The sequence below is a fragment of the Poromitra crassiceps genome (assembly GCF_964638095.1).
Source record: "Poromitra crassiceps genome assembly, chromosome: 7".
Taxonomy (NCBI): domain Eukaryota; kingdom Metazoa; phylum Chordata; class Actinopteri; order Beryciformes; family Melamphaidae; genus Poromitra; species Poromitra crassiceps.
In genome coordinates this window covers 52,959,454-52,983,430 of record NC_139628.1, presented here as the reverse complement: position 1 = coordinate 52,983,430, position 23,977 = coordinate 52,959,454, and the positions used below count along the sequence as shown (strand labels likewise).

General features: G+C 44.8%; 1 protein-coding gene across 2 annotated transcripts in view; it reads left to right on the top strand.

The window, feature by feature from the left end:
• Positions 1-22,110, top strand: part of stim2b (stromal interaction molecule 2b) — a 111,348-nt gene extending 89,238 nt beyond the window's left edge. The window contains exons 3-12 of one of the 2 annotated variants that reach the window (XM_083640449.1): positions 2,794-2,905; positions 3,680-3,791; positions 5,801-5,916; positions 6,306-6,483; positions 9,169-9,346; positions 10,344-10,505; positions 14,994-15,094; positions 16,659-16,897; positions 17,314-17,500; positions 18,338-22,110. In XM_083640449.1, coding sequence (XP_083496575.1) covers positions 2,794-2,905; positions 3,680-3,791; positions 5,801-5,916; positions 6,306-6,483; positions 9,169-9,346; positions 10,344-10,505; positions 14,994-15,094; positions 16,659-16,897; positions 17,314-17,500; positions 18,338-18,971 — 2,019 coding nt within the window. In that variant the 3' untranslated portion in view covers positions 18,972-22,110. Of the gene's footprint in view, positions 1-2,793; positions 2,906-3,679; positions 3,792-5,800; positions 5,917-6,305; positions 6,484-9,168; positions 9,347-10,343; positions 10,506-14,993; positions 15,095-16,658; positions 16,898-17,313; positions 17,555-18,337 lie in introns of both variants that reach the window. The other variant, XM_083640448.1, reaches the window with a different exon arrangement.
• Positions 22,111-23,977: the final 1,867 nt, after the last annotated feature.

The following is a 23,977-nucleotide window of genomic DNA, read 5'->3' as shown; positions in this document are numbered from 1 at the left end:
CTCTCTGTACAAACCTGCTAGCTCTCTGTGCATACCTGCTAGCTCTCTGTGCATACTTGCTAGCTCTCTGTACAAACCTGCTAGCTCTCTGTGCATACCTGCTAGCTCTCTGTGCATACCTGCTAGCTCTCTGTGCATACCTGCTAGCTGCTAGCTCTCTGTGCATACCTGCTAGCTCTCTGTACAAACCTGCTAGCTCTCTGTGCATACCTGCTAGCTCTCTGTGCATACTTGCTAGCTCTCTGTACAAACCTGCTAGCTCTCTGTGCATACCTGCTAGCTCTCTGTGCATACCTGCTAGCTGCTAGCTCTGTGTGCATACCTGCTAGCTCTCTGTACATACTTGCTAGCTCTCTGTACAAACCTGCTAGCTCTCTGTGCATACCTGCTAGCTCTCTGTGCATACCTGCTAGCTCTCTGTGCATACTTGCTAGCTCTCTGTACAAACCTGCTAGCTCTCTGTGCATACCTGGTAGCTCTCTGTGCATACCTGCTAGCTCTCTGTACATACCTGCTAGCTGGCATATTTGATTATGCAGATAAACATCTGAGGCCATCACCCAACAAAATTACTCACTGCAAGCACAGGTATACAGTCGGTCGCACTGCTTGCTTTCAGAATGGCATTGGCTAAGTCATGTGTTCTTGCAATAATACTTCCACGATCATCTTTGTTCAAAGGCAGGTGGTACTGTCTATGTACTGATTCAACAGGTTCAGGTGGTACTGTCTATGTACTGATTCAACAGGTTCAGGTGGTACTGTCTATGTACTGATTCAACAGGTTCAGGTGGTACTGTCTATGTACTGATTCAACAGGTTCAGGTGGTACTGTCTATGTACTGATTCAACAGGTTCAGGTGGTACTGTCTATGTACTGATTCAACAGGTTCAGGTGGTACTGTCTATGTACTGATTCAACAGGTTCAGGTGGTACTGTCTATGTACTGATTCAACAGGTTCAGGTGGTACTGTCTATGTACTGATTCAACAGGTTCAGGTGGTATTGTCTATGTACTGATTCAACAGGTTCAGGTGGTACTGTCTATGTACTGATTCAACAGATTCAGGTGGTACTGTCTATGTACTGATTCAACAGGTTCAGGTGGTACTGTCTATGTACTGATTCAACAGGTTCAGGTGGTACTGTCTATGTACTGATTCAACAGGTTCAGGTGGTACTGTCTATGTACTGATTCAACAGGTTCAGGTGGTACTGTCTATGTACTGATTCAACAGGTTCAGGTGGTACTGTCTATGTACTGATTCAACAGGTTTATGGTGTGTTACAGTCTGTGCCAAGGCCACACACATAATAAACAGTGTTCCGAAAGAAGTGGCACTCTGAAAGGTTTGGTATTCGGCCATTACCCGTCTCCTTGGAAATGCTGGTGGCCGACGAGCAATTCATTGGCTGGTTGGATTTGCTATGGCTCCCCTTGGCTAGAGCAGTTAGTTCTAAGTTACCAAAGGAGGACATCCGCAAACTGAAAACACGCACACACGTGCGCACATGCACACACGTGCACACACACACACACACACACACACACACGCAGGTGGAAGTGGCGCCTCCTCCATGGGTCTCTTTCTCGCTCTTTTGAAAGTCCCTAAAAGGAAGAAAGGAGAGGGAAGTGTGTGTGTGTGTGTGTGTGTGTGTGTGTGCGTGCGATTTAAAGCAAGACTATTAGGCAAGGGCCAACTCTGCAGCCCTTTCTGTCAAAACACATGACGCGCATGCACACACACACACACGCGCACACACACGCATGCACACACACACACACGCACACACACGCACACGCACACACGCACACACGCACACGCACACACGCACACACGCACACGCACACACGCACACACGCACACGCACACACACACACACACGCACACGCGCAGCCTTCTATAATTCCCCCAGAGTGCTGAATGAAACCTGGTTAAAAAGGTTCATTCACACTGTAGTGAGCTAAGCTCAGCTAACCCCACATCTGTTCATTTCACTTAGTTATAACCCCTTATCACGCAAGTGTGTCTCAAAGGGTGTTACTGTACTGTTGAGTGCCCTATTGCTCTTGAGGTGAGGTTTGTACCTCCAAAAAGTGTATTTATTTTACCTTCAATACTTTTACTTTATCAAATGGGAAATTGCAATGAGGGTTGTGCAATAAACCCACAATGACTGTGCAATATGCTTAGAATGTCATTAGGATGAAATGTTGAACCAAATTGAACAAACCAGTGTTTGCTGTCTTTTATTTCTATATTACACGCTGGCAAAATTTCCCAGTGGAAAGTGCATGTTGGAAAGGGACCACATTGTATGCTCGATATGTTTTTTCCCTGTCTGTTGTATGTATTGTGTCTAAACCTCTATACATGCGATATGTGGCTGTTGTACGGCACTACTTGCCCAAGACAAATTTCCCCTCGGGGACAATAAAGTTCATCTCATCTCATCTCATCTCATAGCATCATCATCACAGTCATACTACATCATATCTACACACAACATAGGTTAGATACATACTACACATTTTGACTGGATGACATTACCACACTACACAAACACAGCATGTCTTTGGACTGTGGGAGGAAACCGGAGCACCCCGCAGGAGGAACCCCACGCAAAGAGCATGTAAACTCCACAGAGAAGAGAAAAGACCGCGGTGGAGATTTGAACCCACGACCTTCTTGCTGTGTGTGAGGCCACAGTGCTCACTAACCACACTGTCCGACGTGACGTGTGACAACGTGTGTCAACTTCACTCACTCATGTCTCTCTTCCTCGTCTAGTTCATCATAGAGGACATGAAGCAGCAGCAAACCAACAAGCACAGCAACCTGCACCGCGAGGACCAGCACATCACCGTGGAGGAGCTGTGGCGGGGCTGGAAGACCTCCGAAGGTACGGAGGACCCATGTCACCAGCACACATCCCTGTACATTTACTGTAGCGTATGGAGAGATCCTAACTCGAGAAAAATGGAGGAGTGGAGAGAGGGAAGCAAGGGAAGGAATAATGAGAAGGGAGGAGAGGGGACAAATCCATAAACTATGCCTCTATGTGATATGTGATATGCCTTATATTTCTTGGTACATTTTGTTGTTTGATGTATTTTGTCTAATTCCCACAGGTAATTACAGTAGCTAAATGTAGACCACATCACATTGAGATATTTCCAGTAGCTACAATGGAGTTTAATAGAAGGATAGTTTAACTAAAACATCTGAATCTCAAAACATCAACAGTCACTTTGTTCAGGTTTAAGGCGTCGGGTTTAGATGACATTGTGACATCATCAGGGATGTCATCTATGTCATCATCACTGTGATGTCATCAGTGACATCAGTGACTTGTACAGAGACACAGATTGGCTGAGGATGTCTTACATCTCACTATGCGTATAGACCCTTCTCACGGGGGCCATTTTGTGTCGAAAAGGTAGAATAAACACAGGTGCGAGCAATACACTAAAGAGGGTATCCAAATTCCAATCGTGGAAGTTTGAAACCCTCATTAGTGCTTTGCTTGCACCTGTGTTTATTCTACCTTTTCGACACAAAATGGCCCCCGTGAGAAGGGTCTATTCTATGCTTTGGAAATGTAAATATGTCTGTCTCTCGCCCTCAACTCCTCCCACCCACCCCTCTCCCCCCCCCCCCCCCCCCCCCCTATCAGTCCACAACTGGACCATTGACGATGCGGTGCAGTGGCTGCAAGAGTCAGTGGAGCTGCCGCAATACGAGACGAACTTCCGGGACTTCCGGGTCACGGGGAACACCCTGCCTCGGTCAGCACCTCTCCCTATTCTTATTCTCACCATTGTTTTAACCCACTGATACCCGATGCAGCATTTGTGTGTGTATCCCTTTAAGACCGCGAACCGCGTTAACGCGGTTCGCGGTCTTAAAGGGATACGCACACAAATGAGGGATATACACGCAAATGCTGCATCAGGTATCAATGGGTTAAAAGGAGTAAGTAGAACAATGAAAGATGACATGTACTGCACTGCACGTTTCTGGAAAATGGTAACGAGCGATTTCCTCGAATTAAGATATTCAACAACTGATTTCTTCTCGCTTTGCCAGAGGTGGCTTTTATGAAATGTGTTGATGAACCATGACATTGTTATGGTCCTTGCTATAACATCCAAAGGCCCATTTTGTTTTCATTATACTGGTCAATGCTGCCCACTGCTGGTGATAAAAGGCAGCACAGGGGGAAAATGGCTGGAAATTACAAATTATAATATGGAGGGGAAACACACACCCACTCTCTCTCTCATACACTACACACACACACACACACACTCTCTCTCTCATACACACACACACACACACTCTCTCTCTCATATACACGCACACACACACTCTCTCTCTCTCACACACACCGTCCACTCTTCCCCCTCCCTCCTCCCTGTGCGGTTTGCTCACACGGCTGCCCAGGCTCTATATGGTTGTTCACAGTAAAAGTTACAGTCCTGTTTGAGGATATCCTTATTAGAGTTTCTTCACGGCCTAATCAGTTAAGTTAGATTCTCCACGAATGCTTTCAACTTTAAACCTAGCTGCAGAGACGTTTGTCAGGTCTCGATGGCGGCTGCGTTTTTTTTCCCAACCGTATATAAATAGATCAATTCAACACGATGCAAAACTCCAACCCACAGCGCCCTGAAGGATGGAATCATCAACGAGTGAGGCGACACGCAGAAGAAGCCCCGAGATCGATGGGTGGGGCAGTTGGAGAATGTGACTCACAGCTAACGTGCCCGTATGGCATGACTAGATGGAGAGATGGCAGCACAGGGTGAGGGTGAGGGTGGGGGGTGTCGCGTTACGCCCCCACTCTGTCGCCCCGGCGCTGACTCGTGAGGTGATGTCACGGCGCGCGGGGGGGTACGGTTTCCACCGGCTGCCATGTTGTCCGATCCCCTTAAGATGGTGGAGGTATGCAGACACCGGCGTGGGAAGAAGAAGCCAGGAGGGGGGGACGGTGGTGTCACAAAGTTCACATTGGGGAGAGCGTAGCAGCACACATGCCCAGTGAGAAGGATCTGGTGTGACTGACAGTCATCTTCATATTTACAGTCGTGGCCATAATGCCAGACTGTTCTAGCTGTTGTATTATTTGCCTTTACCCCCACGTAGTCATTATATCCACATTACTGATTACCGATTTATCAGAAATATCATTTTGTGAATATTTAGTGAAAGCACCAGTAGTCATCCCTACAATATTGACGCAATATCGATGTTGAGGTATTTGGTCAAAAATATTGTGATATGTCACCAAATAATGTCACGCACAAACTTGACTTCATTTGTTTATTTGGTCAGAACAGTACACATTGATGAACAGTTACCTATACAGAGTCATCTATACGATAACAGTAAATATGTCAGATTTAGCTAAAAGCTCATTTGCATCCGTAGTCCTCAGGACATAAAAACATACACGATAAATGAGAACAACAACAATGTGGCCAAGTGGACATAATAATGGTCCGTTAAAAACTAAAGTGCGCGGGATAAAAGTGCAAAATTACAAAAGAATAAAGTGCAAAGGTAGAGACATACAAGGGATAAATAGTTATGGTTGGTTATGGTTGCAGTGTTGATTCATCTTTTAGCCATTTCTTGAGGTTTATTTTGAAGGTGGGATATGCGGGGCATTCCCTTCTTGCAAAACACAACATATTACGGTGCCGGCTCTGTAGCAAGTTACTTTTTTCCTCCACGTGCATTACACATGCCTAGTATTCTTCACTGTTCATTTGTATTTTTGTCCATATTTCAGAATGGCGGCCAATGAACCGTCGTTTATGTCAATGCAGTTGAAGATTTTAGACCAACGACATAAACAAAAGCTCAACCTAAAGGCACTAGACGCAGTGCTGTTTGGCCCTCCTCTACGTAAGTATTTACACACAATTCACTTCAACAACAAAAAAGAAAGAAAGTGTAACTTCTGCAATCAAAGCCATCGCTATTAATTAAAGGGGGGAAAACCAATGAACATTAACTTTGACATAATTATGCCCATGCTCTGTCGAGTTTTGCTGCCAAAAACAGATGATGCATTACATTTCAGACAGAAAATAATATCCAGCTCCGGTGTTAGTTCAGATTCTCATTTTGTCTAGAAACAGGGGAATATTTCTGAAATGAAATGTTTATTCACGAAAGCCACCTGTCTTCTGCACCCCCCCACCCTGCCCCCCGCCTCCCTCCCCCTCCCGCCCTCCCGCCCGCCCTCCCTCCCGCCCTCCCTCCCGCCCTCCCTCCTGCCCTCCCTCCCGCAGGTCCGCAGCATAACTGGATGAAAGACTTCATCCTGATGGTTTCCATAGTGATCGGAGTGGGGGGCTGCTGGTTTGCGTACGTGCAGAACAAGTCCAGCAAGGTGCACATCTCCCAGATGATGAAGGATCTGGAGAGCCTGCAGAACGCCGAGCAGAGCCTCATGGATCTGCAGAGCCGGTGAGAGATGGAGGGAGATTACGCAGGATTCACGCAGAGCTTGAAGCTTGAAGGGAGAAAAACACAATGAATGTGGGCTACACCCTATTTCCCACAGAAGGGATATGTGACTGTTTTGGCTAACCAGTAGGCCAATTTTTTTTTTTTTTTTTTACAGATTATGAAAGTGCAAATTGTAAGCTTTCGAATGATGTGTCATACGTTGAAATCTGAAAATATTTGAAGGATATACCGTAAATTCCGGACTATAAGACGCACCGGTCTATAAGCCGCGGGACCAAAATTGACTATTTTTTTCTTCTATAAGCCGCACCGGTCTATAAGCCGCGGGTGTTTTGATGTTTAATTACCATATGAAAGGGTTCGTGCACAGAGAGGAATGTCGGGAAAGAGATGGCTGTTTGGGGAAGCTCCCATTTATTAACATTTCAACAAAACAAAACAAAAGTCAGGTCACTAATCCCCAGACAAAATCACACAACAATAGGCTATATGTGCAGCAAACCTGTAACCAGAGAAGTCAAGTCACTAATCCTCGTCTTCCTCTTCTTCCTGCGTACTGAAACCACCAAAGTCCTCATCTTCAGTGTCGGAAACGAACAGGTTCAGGGTGGCTTCGTCAACCACTCTCCTCTCTCCTTCATTGTCACTCAAAACCAACGAACTCCTCTTCATCACTGTCGGCATCGAACAGCCTCTGAAGCCTCTGACGGCCCTCAGCGCCAGCTGTGGCGGCGTCATCCTCTTCATCCCGCAGCAGTCCAGCGTTTTGGAACCCGTTGGTGATTGTGGATGTTTTCACACTCCTATAATATTCCGTGATCTTCCTTTGTGTGAATTCGCCGAAGTTTGTGATTTTCTCCTGGTAGTCGGGAGGGAGTTGTTCAGTAGTTCTCCCCCGGACGGACAGTCCCTTTCGTCTCATGAATCGGAAGCACCAAGATGGCCCACCTCTGAAATGTTCAATTTTCATCTCGGTGGCGACTGTTTTGGCCTTCAGTCGGATCTGCACCGTGGAAACGCCTCGGCCGTCTGCTCTCTGGGTCAACACCCAATCTTTAAGGGAATCTTCAAGTTCGGGCCATCTGCTTTTATGACCTCTGAAGGACTTTTTGGTCTTCTTGCACTGAGACAGTTCCTCCTGCTGCTTCTTCCAACGTCTCACCATTGACTCATCGATGCCCAGGTTACGCGCGGCTGCTCTGTTTCCCTCTTTTAATGCGAGATTGACTGCTTTCAACTTGAAAGCTGCGTCGTGTGAATTTCTGCGTACCTTCCCCATGGTAAGTGAGAGTGTTGCTTCTACTGCTCGTCTTGTTGTGAATATTCCTTGATCTTCCTTTGTGTGAATTCGCCGAAGTTTGTGATTTTCTCCTGGTAGTCGGGGGAGGGAGTTGTTGGTCGAGTGGCCGTTTGCTTACCGTAATTACCATATGTAAGTGGTCACGCACAGAGGGGATTGTCGGGAAAGAGATGGCTGTTTGAGGAAGCTCCCATTTACCGTATTACCGTAACATTTCAACAAAACAACATAACACAACACCACCGTTGTTTATTTTTACAGTGCACACAGTGTCCGCGGTGTGGTGAAAAGAGGGCAAGAGAGGAAATTAAAACAGAAGTGGATTTATAGTTAGAAAGAGTGCTAAAAAAGAGAGATTTTATTTGTATTTTTTTTTTTTTTTCTGAAAAAATCCATAGATAAGACGCACCGTTATATAAGCCGCAGGGGCCAAAAAACGGGAAAAAAGCCGCGGCTTATAGTCCGGAATTTACGGTACTCTTATTTGAACGTTCATACTCCGAAAAGCAACATCAAAGCATCATCAGAGAAAATCACCCTCAAAGTTGGTGAACAAGCTTGGCTTACCCTGAACACGTGTAGGTTGCTACATTATAAGTATTTAGTGATCCTAAAACTGTTGTTTGTTATATTGATATAATATATATTGTTTTCTTCAACATTTAAACTTGCGTAATATGGAGACAAAAAGAGAGAGAGAAAAAATAAATGACCTACTCTCCCACTAGGGCTGTGAATCTCACTTTTTTGATTTATTTTTTCTCACTTTCTTTTGTCTCACTGTGTGGCTACTTTTAAAATACAAGTGCATTTGGAATTGCATTGTATTATGATCCATAATTAAAATAAACAACTGCATGTACTTCCAATATATTTTATTTGATTATTAAAAAAATAAATAATAATAATCGATTTTTGACATTTGTGAATCGATGCAGAATCGTGCACGTCCGCATCGCTATGCATCTTATAATGGATTATTTTTGACAGCCCTATCTCCCACCCAAAACAACCACCTTTTATCTTGATTTGTGCGATTTCACAGTTGCCTACTACTTACTGTACTTCCTTTCACCAGACCGTGTCACATATGGTGTCAAATCGTCGGTGCTGAAACACGTTGCACGTTTTAGTTTTTTTGCTATTGTCAGATCTATTGTTGCTATCGTCCTCCCTGATTTATTTTATGATTTACAGTACATTCAATTCATTTCCCCACTCGGGAATAGATGTTAAATCTCAGTTTGCCTTAGCAAAACTTTGCCTCACCATGTGTTGTATAGATGGGCTGAACCACTGTTTTACTACTCATCATCCAGCATTTCACACATTATTCTCTGAACTATTTCACCCAACCTTGCCTCTCCCCTCCCGTCTCCCAGGCTGGAGAAGGCCCAGGAGGAGAACCGCACGGTGGCGGTGGAGAAGCAGAACCTGGAGCAGAAGATGATGGACGAGATCTGCGGGGCCAAGAGGGAGGCTCACCGGCTCCGCGAGCTGCGGCAGGGCGCCGAGTGCGAGCTCAGCCGGCTCAAATACGCAGAGGAGGAACTGGTGCAGGTAGGTTAGTTGCCAGTAGAGGGCAGTGCCGACTGCTTTAGACTCCTCATTCCCTACAGGTAAATGTAAATGCAGGACAAAGGCAGCAGCAGGGTGGGGAGTTGATTAGGGGGAGGGGGCTTCAACTGAAGAGCCCAGGTTCAAGTTCAAGCCCCCCTGTCACGAAGCGTCTGCCCTGCTCAGGTGCTCTTAAGCAAGGCACACAATCCCTACCAGCTCCAACCCGACCTCCCTGGGGACACTAGAAAGTGAAAAGAGAAATTCAATCAATGCAGTATCACAGGAAAGCGGTCAAAGGTTACTTTGTACACACATTTTTCTTTACTTTTAATATTTTCCACATTTTAGAATCATAGTAAAAGCATCAAAAGTAGGAGTATGCAGTGACAAAAATAATAATAATCCAAAATCGGTTTCCATGGAGACATTAAGGAATATTCTCTCAGCGTATACAGTATATTTATGATCAGGATATGAAAGACTTTAATGAGGAGAGGAGCTAGTTATTGTGTGCACATAAACACATTGATTGCTGTTGTTGAATCACCTAGAGATTCAATTATTATCGAAGCATTTTTGTTTTACATCAGATTTTCTTTTGTTACACAAAATATCTTAATTTGCTCAGCCACAAGATTGCCACAATTCCCCTTCACATAAAGCATCACGGACAGTGCCGATATATTCGGGCGAGTTCCTCTTGGTAATGAGGTTTCCACTCTGAGAGAAGTTCTATAAAGATGTCAGAGGGTGTGCCAGCCAGGGTTTCGGCTCGGTACATTTCTAAACGACCAATTCAGAATGTGAACAGCGACTGCAATTCACTTGCAGTCGATGGCGCTTTCACTCTTGTTATTTGTCAATGAATCGGATAGGTGGGAAACGTCTTATGGGAAATGTTTTTCAGTGTATGAATGGTGAAGAGAATCTGCCACCTGTGTGTGTGCTGAAGTGTCCCGTGACGGAACAGAACCCTGACCCGTGCGTCTCCGTGCAGGTGCGCACGGCCCTGAAGCGAGCGGAGAAGGAGATGCAGTCGGACTGGTCGGTGCACGAGGGGCTCCAGATGTGGCTGCAGCTCACCCACGAGGTGGAGGTGCAGTACTACAACATCAAGAAGCAGAGCGCCGAGCAGCAACTGTGCGTCGCCAGGGACGAGGTAACTTCCCCTCCACGCCCTCTCTCTCTCGTGAACGCAGCGAATGTGTCGGTCGGGCTGACTGTTGTGGGGATTGAACCTGTGAGCTCTTGGTTGCAGTACCCACTTATTCGGATCCCCATTCGTTGCTACCGGCAGTAGCAACTATTCTTCCTGGGGCCCCACACATAACAAAAACACACACATTCGCACACAACTGTACATACAAAGAACAGTCAACAACGCAATCCTCATACCTATCACCCAAAACCCAGATTCCCCTCACACCCACCCAGCGCCCCTCACAGAAAATCACTGCAATAACAACAACAATGATAATAACACTAACAATAAACAGAGGAAACAATATAAAATAGAACAAAAAAGAAAGGAAAGCACTCAGGCGTAGGATTGGAACAAACAGACAGATCTGAACTAGAATGTGGTTTTGTGTATAGACGGTTTCAACTCGACAATGTAAACATTCTAGATTTCCCCCAGCGTACTTCCTGTTGCAGTGTTTGCTAGTACAATAACTGACAAATACATAAAGCTAGGTTCCAAACGGTTTCCTAGCAACACAATTCCGTGAAAACCGTCTATATGACAACACCACTTGCTTATTTCTGTCATGTCTGGAAAGACTATAATCAGGTATGTGTGCTATCGGGTAGTATTGAGAGATGATTACGACACACACGCCAAGCAGGTCGTTCAGTTAGCCTGGGTCACTCTGACCCTGGGTCACTCTGAGCCAGGGTCACTCTGACCCTGGGTCACTCTGACCCTGGCTCAGAGTGACCCAGGGTCACTCTGAGAAAGGGTCACTCTGAGAAAGAGCTGCTAGCAAACGTCACAGCTCCATCAGTTTGGCTTTCAGTGGAGAAGCTTCAGAGTGGCCTCACGTCAATATTATTCTGATGGAAATTGGAAACACTAGAATCCTTAGAATCCCCCCCCCCCCCCCCAAGAAAATGGCGAAGTTTAAATATAGACAATATTGTTACTTATACCATGGTCTGAGAGAATACTCTTCTCTGATTGGCCGGCAGGTGTGCGTTAAAACCGTATAATGCACATGTAGTCCGGCCCAAGTCTAATCACATGTTGGAAATTAATCCGCTACCGAACCTGCACACAGCTGTTTCATCAAACAGCACAGTAACGTTATTCAACCTGCACAGCTGTTTAATCAAACAAGCAGCACAGTAACGTTGTTCAACCTGCACAGCTGTTTAATCAAACAAGCAGCACAGTAACGTTGTTCAACCTGCACAGCTGTTTCATCAAACAGCACAGTAACGTTATCAACCTGTAACGTTATTCAACCTGCACAGCTGTTTCATCAAACAGCACAGTGAGCCTGGCTCACTCTGAGAGCCAGGGTCACTCTGACCCAGGGTCACTCTGACCCAGGGTCACTCTGACCCTGGGTCACTCAGACCCTGGGTCACTCTGACCCAGGGTCAGAGTGGTCAGAACTGGCCGACTCATTTCTCGGGTTCCAGGTTTTTCTCCCAACATGGTTTTAATCTTCTTTTCAGAACTGTCCCCGTTCTCTCCACGCTAGTCAGCGATGCCGGCGGCACGTATGTCGTTCCTCCTCGAATTGGTTCTCCATCTAGTCAAGTTTAGACCTAATCCATCGAGTTCCTCCCGCGACTTGTTGATCTCTGCCTCCACAGCCCTTAGTTTCTTTTGAGTTTCCTTTTCCACGATCATCAAACTCTTATCGGCTCTGTGTGAATTGCAGGCTGTTTTTCACCTTCTGGATATCTTTTATTACTCCATCAACTCTTTTGTTAGTCCCATTAACTAGAAGTTGGATGAATGGCTTGAAGTTCTCTTGCTGTTGTTAGCGTAGAAGCTCCCTGTAGAAGTCCTTCTGCTGCTCTAGCAGATTTGATAGTTGTCGTCGTGGTAACAAGCCTATCCTCCTCCGGCGTTTCTCCTTCCTTGGTGGCATAGTGCTACTTGAAAACGTTTGCTAGCAAGCGAGTAAGCGGCTATTCGAGCGGCTAGCGTAAACGACTAACCCTTTTTTTTTTTTTTTTTTACTGGAATCACATCAGTTGCAAGTGTTTGAGAAGTAATATAATATATAGATAATATATCGATTTGTGCCAGCAGAGATTGTATTTGAATTGCATAAATTTGGCTTTGTCATGCTCATATTGAACCGCTGATTAAATGCAATGGCTTGAAAAGCATGAGATTTATTGTTGGATTGAACTTTAAAGTACAGCTGCCTCCTCCAACGCTGCCAACAGCCAGTAAGCACTACTGAGCTGACAGCTCACTAGCACACATGTTCATGTTTCAGACTACAGTCAGATGTAGCTTGATTCATCAAGTTGATATGATGATCAATAACATTCAAAATGACATGATTTACAAGTCTTGCTTTAGTGAAAAGTGGGGCGGAGCCACTGTTGGCAGCCTTTGAGGAGGCAGGGAACAGAAATCCTAGTCCTCTACGGAAGCCGAATCTATTGAGTTTTTTTTTTTTTTACTGAATTTACATTTGTTAAAAGTTAATTTCAATAATTTATAATTATAAATTATATTGATAATAATCACATCCGGGCGTCCGGGTAGTGTAGTGGTAGATTCCCTGCCTACCAACTCGAGGGTCGCAAGGTCCGCGCCCCCCGTGTTACCTCCGGCTTGGTCGGCCGTCCATACAGGCAAGATGGGCTGGTGTCTGCGGGTGGGAAGCCGGATTGAGGGTATGTGTCCTGGTTGCTACAGTAGCGCCTCCTCTGGTCGCTCCGGGCAGCCCTGGTCGGGGCGGAAGGTAGCGTGATCCTCCCACGTGCTACGTCCTGCCGGTTGAAGCTCCCCCGCTGTCAGGTGACAAAAGAAGCGGCTGGCAACTGCGCATGTGTCGGAGGAAGCATGGTGCTGGTCTATGGCTCTCCTCATTTTGGCAGAGGGGGTGGAGCAGCGACCGGGGCAGCAGGGGGAAATTGGTCAAGTCAAATTGGGGATCTTAATAGTAATCACATTCAATTTGGCATTCAATTGCATTGCAGCCAATTTCAACAAATTATTTATTTCATATTTTTGAATTCAACGGTTCAATATCAGCATTATTAAAATATATAAATACAATTCCACAGTTTCTGCTGGCACTAATCTCGCTCCATAATTAACTGTAGAACTTCAGCCAAATCGAGTTCTCATCCCAACTTACACGGGAAGACAATTAATGCTTCCATCTTTCTCATTTGCTTCTCTTAATGATGTGGCCAAATTATGTTTTAATTGCATTGCTTGGTTTCTGCATTTGCGACTTGCAGCTGGAAGGAGTCCTCATTTCCAAACTCGATTAACTCCGCTCACCGGCTGAAGCATGAAGTGTTCTCCTCAAAGTACAAATCCACATCCAACCTTCAAGACAGCTTCACGGATGACTAACAACATGGATTGTTTAACTGTTTAATGAGTTGACATCAGCCGTGTTGCCATTTTCTTTCAGTTAAGAAAGTCCATTACAACCTGCCTGCTTCAATCCCAAACGTCACAGCTCCATCAGTTTGGCTTTCAGTGGAGAAGCTTCAGAGTAGCCTCACGTCAATATTATTCTGATGGAAATTGGAAACACTAGAATCCCTAGATACCCCCCCCCCCCCCCAAGAAAATGGCGAAGTTTAAATATAGACAATATTGTTACTTATACCATGGTCTGAGAGAATACTCTTCTCTGATTGGCCGGCAGGTGTGCGTTAAAACCGTATAATGCACACGTAGTCCGGCCCAAGTCTAATCACATGTTGGAAATTAATCCGCTACCGAACCTGCACACAGCTGTTTCATCAAACAGCACAGTAACGTTATTCAACCTGCACAGCTGTTTAATCAAACAAGCAGCACAGTAACGTTGTTCAACCTGCACAGCTGTTTCATCAAACAGCACAGTAACGTTATTCAACCTGCACAGCTGTTTAATCAAACAAGCAGCACAGTAACGTTGTTCAACCTGCACAGCTGTTTCATCAAACAAGCAGCACAGTAACGTTGTTCAACCTGCACAGCTGTTTAATCAAACAAGCAGCACAGTAACGTTGTTCAACCTGCACAGCTGTTTCATCAAACAGCACAGTAACGTTATTCAACCTGCACAGCTGACTAGCTTAAAAAGTACCGGCTCGTATCCAAGGTTCGTCCTATTTACTGGAACAGCAAACAAGCGGGATAATCAACTCCTACAGTAGGTGTGCGTGAAACGATTTTAATGCACTTCGCCGTCGCGTCGTGCGTGATTAAAATCGTTTAACGCACACCTAGTCGTTGACTATCCCTTACAGATCTATTGGCAGCTCCAATCCAAAAATAACAACATCACTACAGGCCTTCAAAAACCCATTAACACCCATATCCATCTAACTCCTCATCAACTTACATCCAAAAAACCCAGGGTGATTCTGCCAGAACGATGAAAATCATGAATGAATTCAGGGAAAGAATTTTAAAATGTTTTTTTTTTTTTGTGTTTGTGCATCTTAGGCAGAGAAAATCAAAAAGAAGAGGAGTTCTGTGTTTGGAACACTTCACGTAGCCCACAGCTCATCGCTGGATGAGGTGGACCACAAGATACTAGAAGCAAAGTAAGAACGCCTTATGTTTACATACTGTACATACAGACGCACACACACACGCGCACACACACACACACACACACACACACACACACCATTAGAATGATGGGACATTGACTAGAAGCCGATTGTCACGAACTGTCCTTGCCCTCGTGTATTGTGTCGGCCTAATCCATTGCTGTTTCCCTATAGATTAGCATTAATGTGAAGTCTTGTGACTTGTCACATGACTTGTTGAGACTGAACACGCCCAGACAGCTCCTCGTGTCATATTGAATAGCAATTCCTATTACGGTGATCAATACGACGGTATTGAAATCCACAGTCAATATAGCTGCAGCAGCAGTTTTGCAGTGTGCATTGTTTAAGTTCTGGCGTGGCCCATCTATAGACTGTATAACGCTATCAGAGACAGTAGAGTACAGTAGAGTTGAGTCATCTATAGACTGTATAATCAGATACAGTAGAGTTGAGTGTATTTCCTCCGTTTCTGCCTCAGTGTTGATATCCAATTCTTTTTTGAATCTAATAATATAATTTAATTCTCCTGTACTTAAAGGGACAGCTCACCCTAAAATCCAAAATACATATTTTTCCTCTCACCTGTAGTGCTATTTATCCATCTATATCGTTTTGGGATAGTTGCCTGAGTTTTGGAGATATCGGCTGTAGAGTTGTCTGCCTTCTCTTGAATACAATGGAACTGGATGGCACCCGGCTTGTGGTGCTCGAAGAAAAAAAATCCATATAAAAAACTCAGCAGGCATTGTCTCTTTCCAGAAATCATGACCCGGTTACTCAAGATAATGCACAGACTTTGTTGTGAGCAGTTTCATGTAGGAACTATTTTCTTTTGTAGGAACTAGCTACTGTAGCAGCTACTGTAGCGGGCGTAGTTCGGTCAAAAGAAAATAGTTCCTCCATGAAACTGCTCATAACGAGGTCTGTGGATTATCTTGAGTAACGGGGTCATGATTTCTGGAAAGAGACATTGCTGTTGAGTTTATCAAATGTATTTCTTTGGCACTTTGAGCACCACAAGCCGAGTGCCATCCAGTTCCATCGTATTGGAGAGAAGGCAGAAACTCTGCGGCCGATATCTCCAAAACTCAGGCAACTAACACAAAACGATATAGATGGATAAATAGCACTACAGGTGAGAGGGCATATATGTATTTTGGATTTTAGGGTGAGCTGTTCCTTTAACCCGCCAATCTCACTGAGATCGAGAATCTCCTTTTTCAGGGGAGACCTTTGCCAAGACAGCATTTTGTGACGAGCATAAATGAGCATAAACGTACAACAAATTTCAAAAGCAAAATCCAGTCAAAGGCCCATGAAAGAGCACTTCAGTAGAGAGTCATTCAATATCAGAGCAGCTCACATGGCCCAAACCTATGTCAATATTGGCTAATCCAAGCAAACACAACTCCTTACGGAGTCTGGATCAGTATCAAAAACAAGATCACCATAAGTGCATTAATTCTACAGGCATGTTTGGCTTGGTGACACTGGTTGTAGGGACATTTACCGACAGAATCCATTTCACCACCTTCTTCTGGGTGTTTTCCAGGAAGTCCCTGTCTGAGGTGACGGCGTGCCTGAGGGAGCGCCTCCACCGCTGGCAGCAGATCGAGAAGCTCTGCGGCTTCCCGGTGGTCCACAACTCGGGACTGCCCAGCCTGACGGCCAGCCTCTACTCGGACCACAGCTGGGTGGTCATGCCGCGGGTGTCGGTCCCTCCCTACCCCATCGCCGGAGGAGTGGACGACCTGGACGAGGACACGCCTCCCATCATTTCCCAGTTCACAAGTGAGTCGGATTGGGCTGTGGGGTGTGGACACACACATACACGAAGAAACACAGCGTGTCCAAACTTGTGACTGGTAGTGTACCTATTGGGGGAAAAAAAGGCAAAATGAATCTCAAAATGATCTCAAAAATGGCATTGGTTTTGTGTTTTTGTTCCTGTTTTTTTCCTTGTGTTTCTGGATCCTCTGGTGCCGTAGATGCCTAAATACACTTAACCCATTGATACCTGATGCAGCATTTGTGTGTATATCCCTCATTTGTGTGCGTATCCCTTTAAGACCGCGAACCGCGTTAACGCGGTTCACGGTCTTAAAGGGATACACACACAAATGCTGCATCAGGTATCAATGGGTTAAGCATACGAGAAAACCATTCCTCACTGCGTGTCCCCCTCTCCTCCTTGTCCGTTCCCCCAGCGTCGACCCTGATCCGCCCCCCGCTGACACGCAACAGCAGCCTGTGTCGCTCGCGCCGCAGCCTGCTGACGCAGCAGTCTCAGCAGCTGATGTCCCCGGACCCCGACCTGCTGTCCATGGCCAGCTCGCCCCTCTCCTATCGCCCCGAGGCCGACGAGGAGATCTTGTTCAGCTCGGATAGGAGGGGGTACGTAGCGGTGGTCCGAACGCCGTGGAATGGTTTTACCGATTGGACTCTCAGGTGTTGTTTAATTCCAGACATTATAATATCTCTAATGCCGTCTTCAGCTTGGGTTTTTTTTTAAATGGTGAAATCGGGTAGGGTATTGACCTTTGACCTCCAGCATGTGTTGGGAGGATTCATGAGTGCATATATAGTGAAAGAGCCGTAAAGAAGATGCCATGAAAAATCAATAAGGAAGTGGCAGAGCCTCGTGTAGCAGAACCTCATGTAGCAGAACCTCATGTAGTAGAACCTTATGTCCTGTCTCCCCTGCTCTCCCTAATGTGTCAGTAAAGACTAAACGCCAAAGGGAATCAATTAGCTCCATTCCTTTAGAAACAGAGTGGCCATATTCATGTCAAATAATGTGAAGGAAAGTGGCCGGTAAGCTTTTTGTATAAGTAGTGGCTGACCATTTTAAATGTGTGTTGTTTTTGGGGGAGAGAGAGATGTTATCTGCCAAGACAATTTGTATCTATAATTAGTCCAGTTAATCACAAAATGGTTTAACTTTCCCAATTTAAATGTGTAATTTTGTTGACCAAGAAGACATCTCAGTACAGTAGATGTCTATGTTCTTTTAGTGTCATTGGGCTCAAACAGCATTAGGACCACCAGAAGCTATATTATGGTTCTAACTACAGTAGTTCTGACGAAAGATAATCACAGCACTCATGGATATAGGTCCTTTATTCTTTTATTTTTGTATGGGGGAGTGGTGAAACGGTGTGTTGAAACGGTGTGGGAGTGGGTCTGACTTTATTCTGTGGTGAGCATTGTGTGTGTGTCCTCCTCTACTAGGGAAATCCCTCAGGAGAGCTGCTCCGACACGGACTCTCTCAGCTCGTCGGCGGGGCGCAAGGCGGCACTGCACGGCGTGGAGACCCCGTACCGCAAGATCTCCCGCGACGAGCAGCTGCTGCTGCTCAGCCAGTGCCAGGAGCTCCCCGCGTCGCCCCCCACCACCACCACCACCTCCTCCTCCACGCCCCCCAGCAGCGGCGGCGGTAGCCTCAGGGACGACACCCCCCCGCCCATCACGCCCTCCGGCCCGCCCTCCACCTCGCCGTCCCCCGCCCTGGAGCACCGCTCGTTTGCGCACAAGGGCTCGCCCGACCTCACGCACGCCATGCCCGAGTCGCACGGCTTCTCCCAGGGGCACCACGCCGCCACCACGCCCACGGGCAAGGGCACGGGGGGCTACAACGGCATCTTGGAGAAGTCCTACAGCTTCGGCCAGCTGCCCGCCAGCATGCTGCCCGGCGGGGGGGGCGTGGGCCGCTACCCGTCCCTCACCTCCCTGGACTCGGAGGGCCGCAGCGTGGGGAAGGAGTGCAAGCTCCAGAGCGCCTCCTCCCAGGACTCCAGCGACAACGGGGAGAAAATCAAGCGCTCCTCTTCTAAAATCAAGAGCCTGTTCAAGAAGAAAAAATAAAACTCGCCAGAGGGAAAGAGCGAGTGAGCGAAAGAGAGAGAGAGAGAGAGAGAGAGAGAGAGAGAGGGATAAAATATAAAGAGAAAGTCGTTTTAGCCCTAATACAAAAAAAGAAAAAGAAAGGACGTCATCGTAAAAGCTAAAACATTTTCTTTTTCATTTTCTCTCTCGTTTTCCTCTATTTTTTTGTGTCAAAGATGGAATGTAGCTCAGTCTGGGCGGCTCGAAACCCCCGCAGATTGGTAGCCTTATTTTTCAATAATGCCTTTTTATTTAGTTCACTCATCGCCTCACAGGGAAACCTTCGAAGGTCAAGGAAGAGTCAATGAAAGGTCAAAAGGTCAAGGGGTCATGCCAGTTGTCATCCAGACGACCAATGCACATGACCTGCTCACTGTCTTCTCTTCATCTTTTTATTTTTTTTAGTTTGAACCAAAAAGCCACTATGTGTAGAGGTGTGAAGGTGCAATCCATAAGTGAATTTTAAACACGGTGTGACTGTAAAAAAACAATCTGTTTTGCTGTTGTACAGTACAAGATGATGTAAAACACATGGTAAGCAGCGGCTCCTGCTGTAAGTATTGAAAACCAGTGTTGGGCAGTAACTTAGTTACAGTAACTTACTTACTGTAATTGTATTACTTTCCCCAGTAATTAATAATGTGCTTTCCAAAACGTAATTATAGTACAGTTACTAATAAGTTACTGCTTTACGTTCTCCAGCGCTGGCACAGGGCTAAAACCAAATGTGGACACTTCTGCGTTGCCAGAATGCGATTCGTTTTTTGTTCTAGGTCGGCCAATAAATAGGAAGTATAAGGTTTAGCTGATTGTTGACTCCTCCTCTAAGGTTAATTATTGATCCAATAAAGTGAATTCAGTTCTAAAACAGGAGCCAGCTAAACAGGTTCTACAGTACGTCACCTCATGGAAGGGGGGGGGGGGGTAGCTAAAGTAATATAGTAAAGTAACAAGTAACGTAACAAATTACTTTTGATACCAAGTAATGAGTTAAGTAATTTGATTAAAAGGAGTAATACGTAACTAATTACACTTCCCGAGTAACTTGCCCAACACTGTTGAAAACGCACACTCTGTCAGTACTGATAGCAGCACACATACATAATGCGAGGACAACATAGGATAATATTTCTGAATTATGTTCTACAACTGTACCCCCTCCCCCCCCCCCCCCAATCCCTATCAAATCTCAAATTATGGATTGCATCTTGTCAAGTGTTTCAGTCACGGGCTTTTGATTTGATTTGATTGCTTTAAGTGAGCGCCAGTTTACGGAGGCTCGTGTACACGACACATTTCCTTTGGAAGATCCTGCTCAAGTTTGTTGCACTAACTGCTTTCCTGGTTTTTGGGAAAGGGCCGCTGCTTGCGGAGTACATATTGAATAAAGATATTAGAGATGAGAGGAATGTCTGGGCAGAGGCAGTGGAGACGCAGCACTTAATGTCGGAGCCAAAGTTATTTGACGCGTCCTCAATGCGACTGTCTATGGATTTCTCAATATATATATATATATACAGTATATATATATATACTTTGTTTTTACATTATGTTCTTCTTATAGATGTTTTTAAATAGATTTTTATTGGTGGGGGTTCATAAGGAGTGATTTTTACTGTAGAAAGTTTAACGAATGTGCAGATTTAACCCACAGATCTGCGAGTCTGTGTCACGTTCCCTGTAATCTGCCCCCCTGTCGGTTCTTCACGTTACTTAACCCGATGTGATCCACATATCTAACCCCGTCCTTTACTACTTGATTAACTGCATCCTCTAGCCACACCTGTGTACCTTCCTCTTTGTTTTGTTTTGAGTAAAATCGTGTGTTGTCCGACCCTCGGTCAAATTCTGTGTGCAAATAATTCTTTTATGCAAATAATTATTTTTGTAGTGGCGCTGGCCACGTGAGACCATACAAGAGTACCAGAATGCCTAAATGATCACATGGGGGGGGGGGGTCATTGTAGTACACTTGCTGTGATTGACAGCTCACCATACACACTAGAGCTGAACATTTCATCGAAAAAGAAAAGAAAAGAAGCGAAAAAATAGATCGCAAGATGAACTGATGCCATTTCCAAATTGTAGAAAAGCATCTGAACCAAGGACTTCTAAGTAGGAAAAATATTGGTGAAAACCTTTCTTCATAAATCCTGCACACATCAACAATTTGACAGTTCTAGAAAATGTATGACGTGGTGATATGAATCTGTTTTGAAGGTGCATTGTGTAGCGTTTGGCGGCATCTAGTGGTAGAATAAAATTAACGGATTTGACAAATTGAATATAATGTTCAAAGTATGTTTTAATTTGTGTATAATCCCATGAAAATAAGAATTGTGTTTTACTTAGTAAGATACCTTAGAATCAGCCCATTCTATTTAAATTACATTGGAGCAGGTGCCTCCATGGAGGCCGCCATGTTGGATTCAATTTAATTGGATTAATTTCGTTACAATCTGCAACCTCACCACTAGATGCTGTACCTTTTAAAAATAACAATTGCAATATTCTGTCAAATAATTGCCATTCGTTTTTTGTTTTTTTTGGGTCAGTATTGTTCAGCCCTACTGTGGTAACCGGCACCACTAAGCAGGTTAAAAAACAAAACACTACGAATGACTTGTAGAAGCAGTTTGGCCCAGGTCTTGTAGAAGCAGTTAGGCCCAGGTTTTGATGGATGTCTGCTCCCCGACACTAAGCTCTAAGCCAGTTCCTGCAATACGGCACTGACCTGTTCTCACCTCTGGGCCTGAGACCGAGCGCTCTGTTGTCAAGAGCTCTCGCTTCACACTGTGATTAGTTATATGACTTCACCCTCTTCCCTTCATCCTGGACTCGCTGTCACCCTGTCGCATCATCACCGTCCCCGCCGCGACGCCATTACCGCTAGGACGCGATGGGGATGGTCTGCGCGACGCGAGGCTTCTTCGGGCCACGTCTTGGTTGCGTTTCTTGTTTTTGAAAGGCCATGTACAGTACTACAGCACACACAGCGAAGCAAAAAGAAGCCGGAACTGCAAGACAAGAAGTAGAAATCTGAATGTTTACGAGACGTTAGGGATTTTTTGGAGAACATTTGGTGTGTGAATATTTGTATACTGTAGAAGAATTAATTAAAAAAAAAACTGAGGCATAACTGTTGTTTCAGAGTCGTGTGTCTGCACAACATTCTATGTGAAAGCAGTGGCGGGACGATACGCGCACCTTGCGATACACGATACCACTCAATGTAGAATTATGTTTACTTCTGAGTGGCAAATCTTTCTAGCACTGGCATTGGCTTGCTACAGTAGAATGTAAACAATTTAAATGTCATTGCAAAGTCCAAATAATATGATTCTGATTGGCAGAGATGGGAAACGTACACACTTTCTTTACTTAATTAAAAGTACAGTTAATTGTGTTAAAAAAAACTCTAAAAGTAGAAGTACTGATTCAACTTAATTACTCAAGTAAAATAGTACAGTAAGTACTACTACTACAGTAAGTACTACTACAAGTAAAAAAGTAGCCTACAGGCTCTGAAATGTACTCAAGTATAAAAGTAAAAGGTATTTTCTATATCCACATAATAGTTTGCTCAGCTCAGGGCATAAAGGATAACACCGTAATTTGTATATTTTTTGCGCCATTTTTTTTTTTTTACTTTTTTCTCTCTCCATCATTGCCGTTAAAGTCTAAGCCACGAATTGAGCACAGTCAGAAGCTGCTCCTGTCTGTTCTGCGTGATTTTTATTCGCACATAGGTTACGCAACAACCACGCCCTGTGCCCGCCTACGCAGCAGTCAAGTGCCGGGATTGGCCAGGCGCCCATGCTCACGTGAGACTGACAAGGTGAAGGCCTTTTTTTTCCCACCAATATGGCACTTTACACTACACACAGCTCATTGGCTGTGTGTGTAATTAGATTGTTAATCACCTGTTAATTGATTACAATCAGACCAAGATGTCTGTGTGGTGATGTCACAGAATACTATCAATAAACCACTGGTCTACTTGTTGCTGTCAGTTTTGTATTGTGCTAACATTATGGTATCATCATCAACCTTTATTTAAACAGGCAAGTTAATTAAGAACAAATTCTTATTTTCAATAACGGCCTGGTGATAAACATGGACCTGGAACCATTCTGCCTATGTTTGAATCTGGTTTTCTATTTTGACACTTATGAGCACTCAGAGTAGTTAACTGTTTCTTTAATGATTAATACATGTCAGTTCGTGAATATATTAGTTAATCATTAGATAGTTGCTGATTAGTCGGTCAATTCCTGAATAGAGTGGTTAATGATTAGTAAATGTGAAAATAATAATATTAATAATTGAAAACAAAATATAAAAAATATTACCCCCACCACCATATCAATTGGGTTCGGGTATGGTTGTGTTTAAGAAAACCCTAATCTTAAGCACATCTATTTGACTTGCTGCATGTTCTGTGTGTTTGAGCTGGGCTGTAGTCCAGTGGTTAAAGACCATGCCTTCCAACCCAAAGGTTTGTGGTTTGAATCCCAGTACGGACACTATAATCTTTTCAAGTCTTTCATTGGGAAAGCCATAACAAAACTGCCTAGAGATCCATTGTAAGTTACCTAGCTGATGGTCTAGGGCAGGGGTGGGCAACTATTTTTCATGGGGGGCCACATGAGAAATCCAGATTGTTGCCGGGGGCCGAACAAATATTGTCATGCCGTAATGGATGGGCAACTTTGATGATAGAGAGGGCCACAAAAAAGGTCCTCGCTACCAGATTTTGCTGAGGGCTGAACGGCGCCAGCGCGAAAAAATTGGGGCATTTGAAGCCAGGTTTAGAGGAATAACTAATTTTAAATTAACAGTTGTGATGTCATTATTCAGTCTTAACCACCAATATTTGATCCTTTTCTCACTCACCACCATGTCACCACCTGCTCTCCCTGCAGGGCTTGAAATGAACTTTTTTGACCACCTGCCAATATGGCTGCTAGATTTTAAAGTTACCA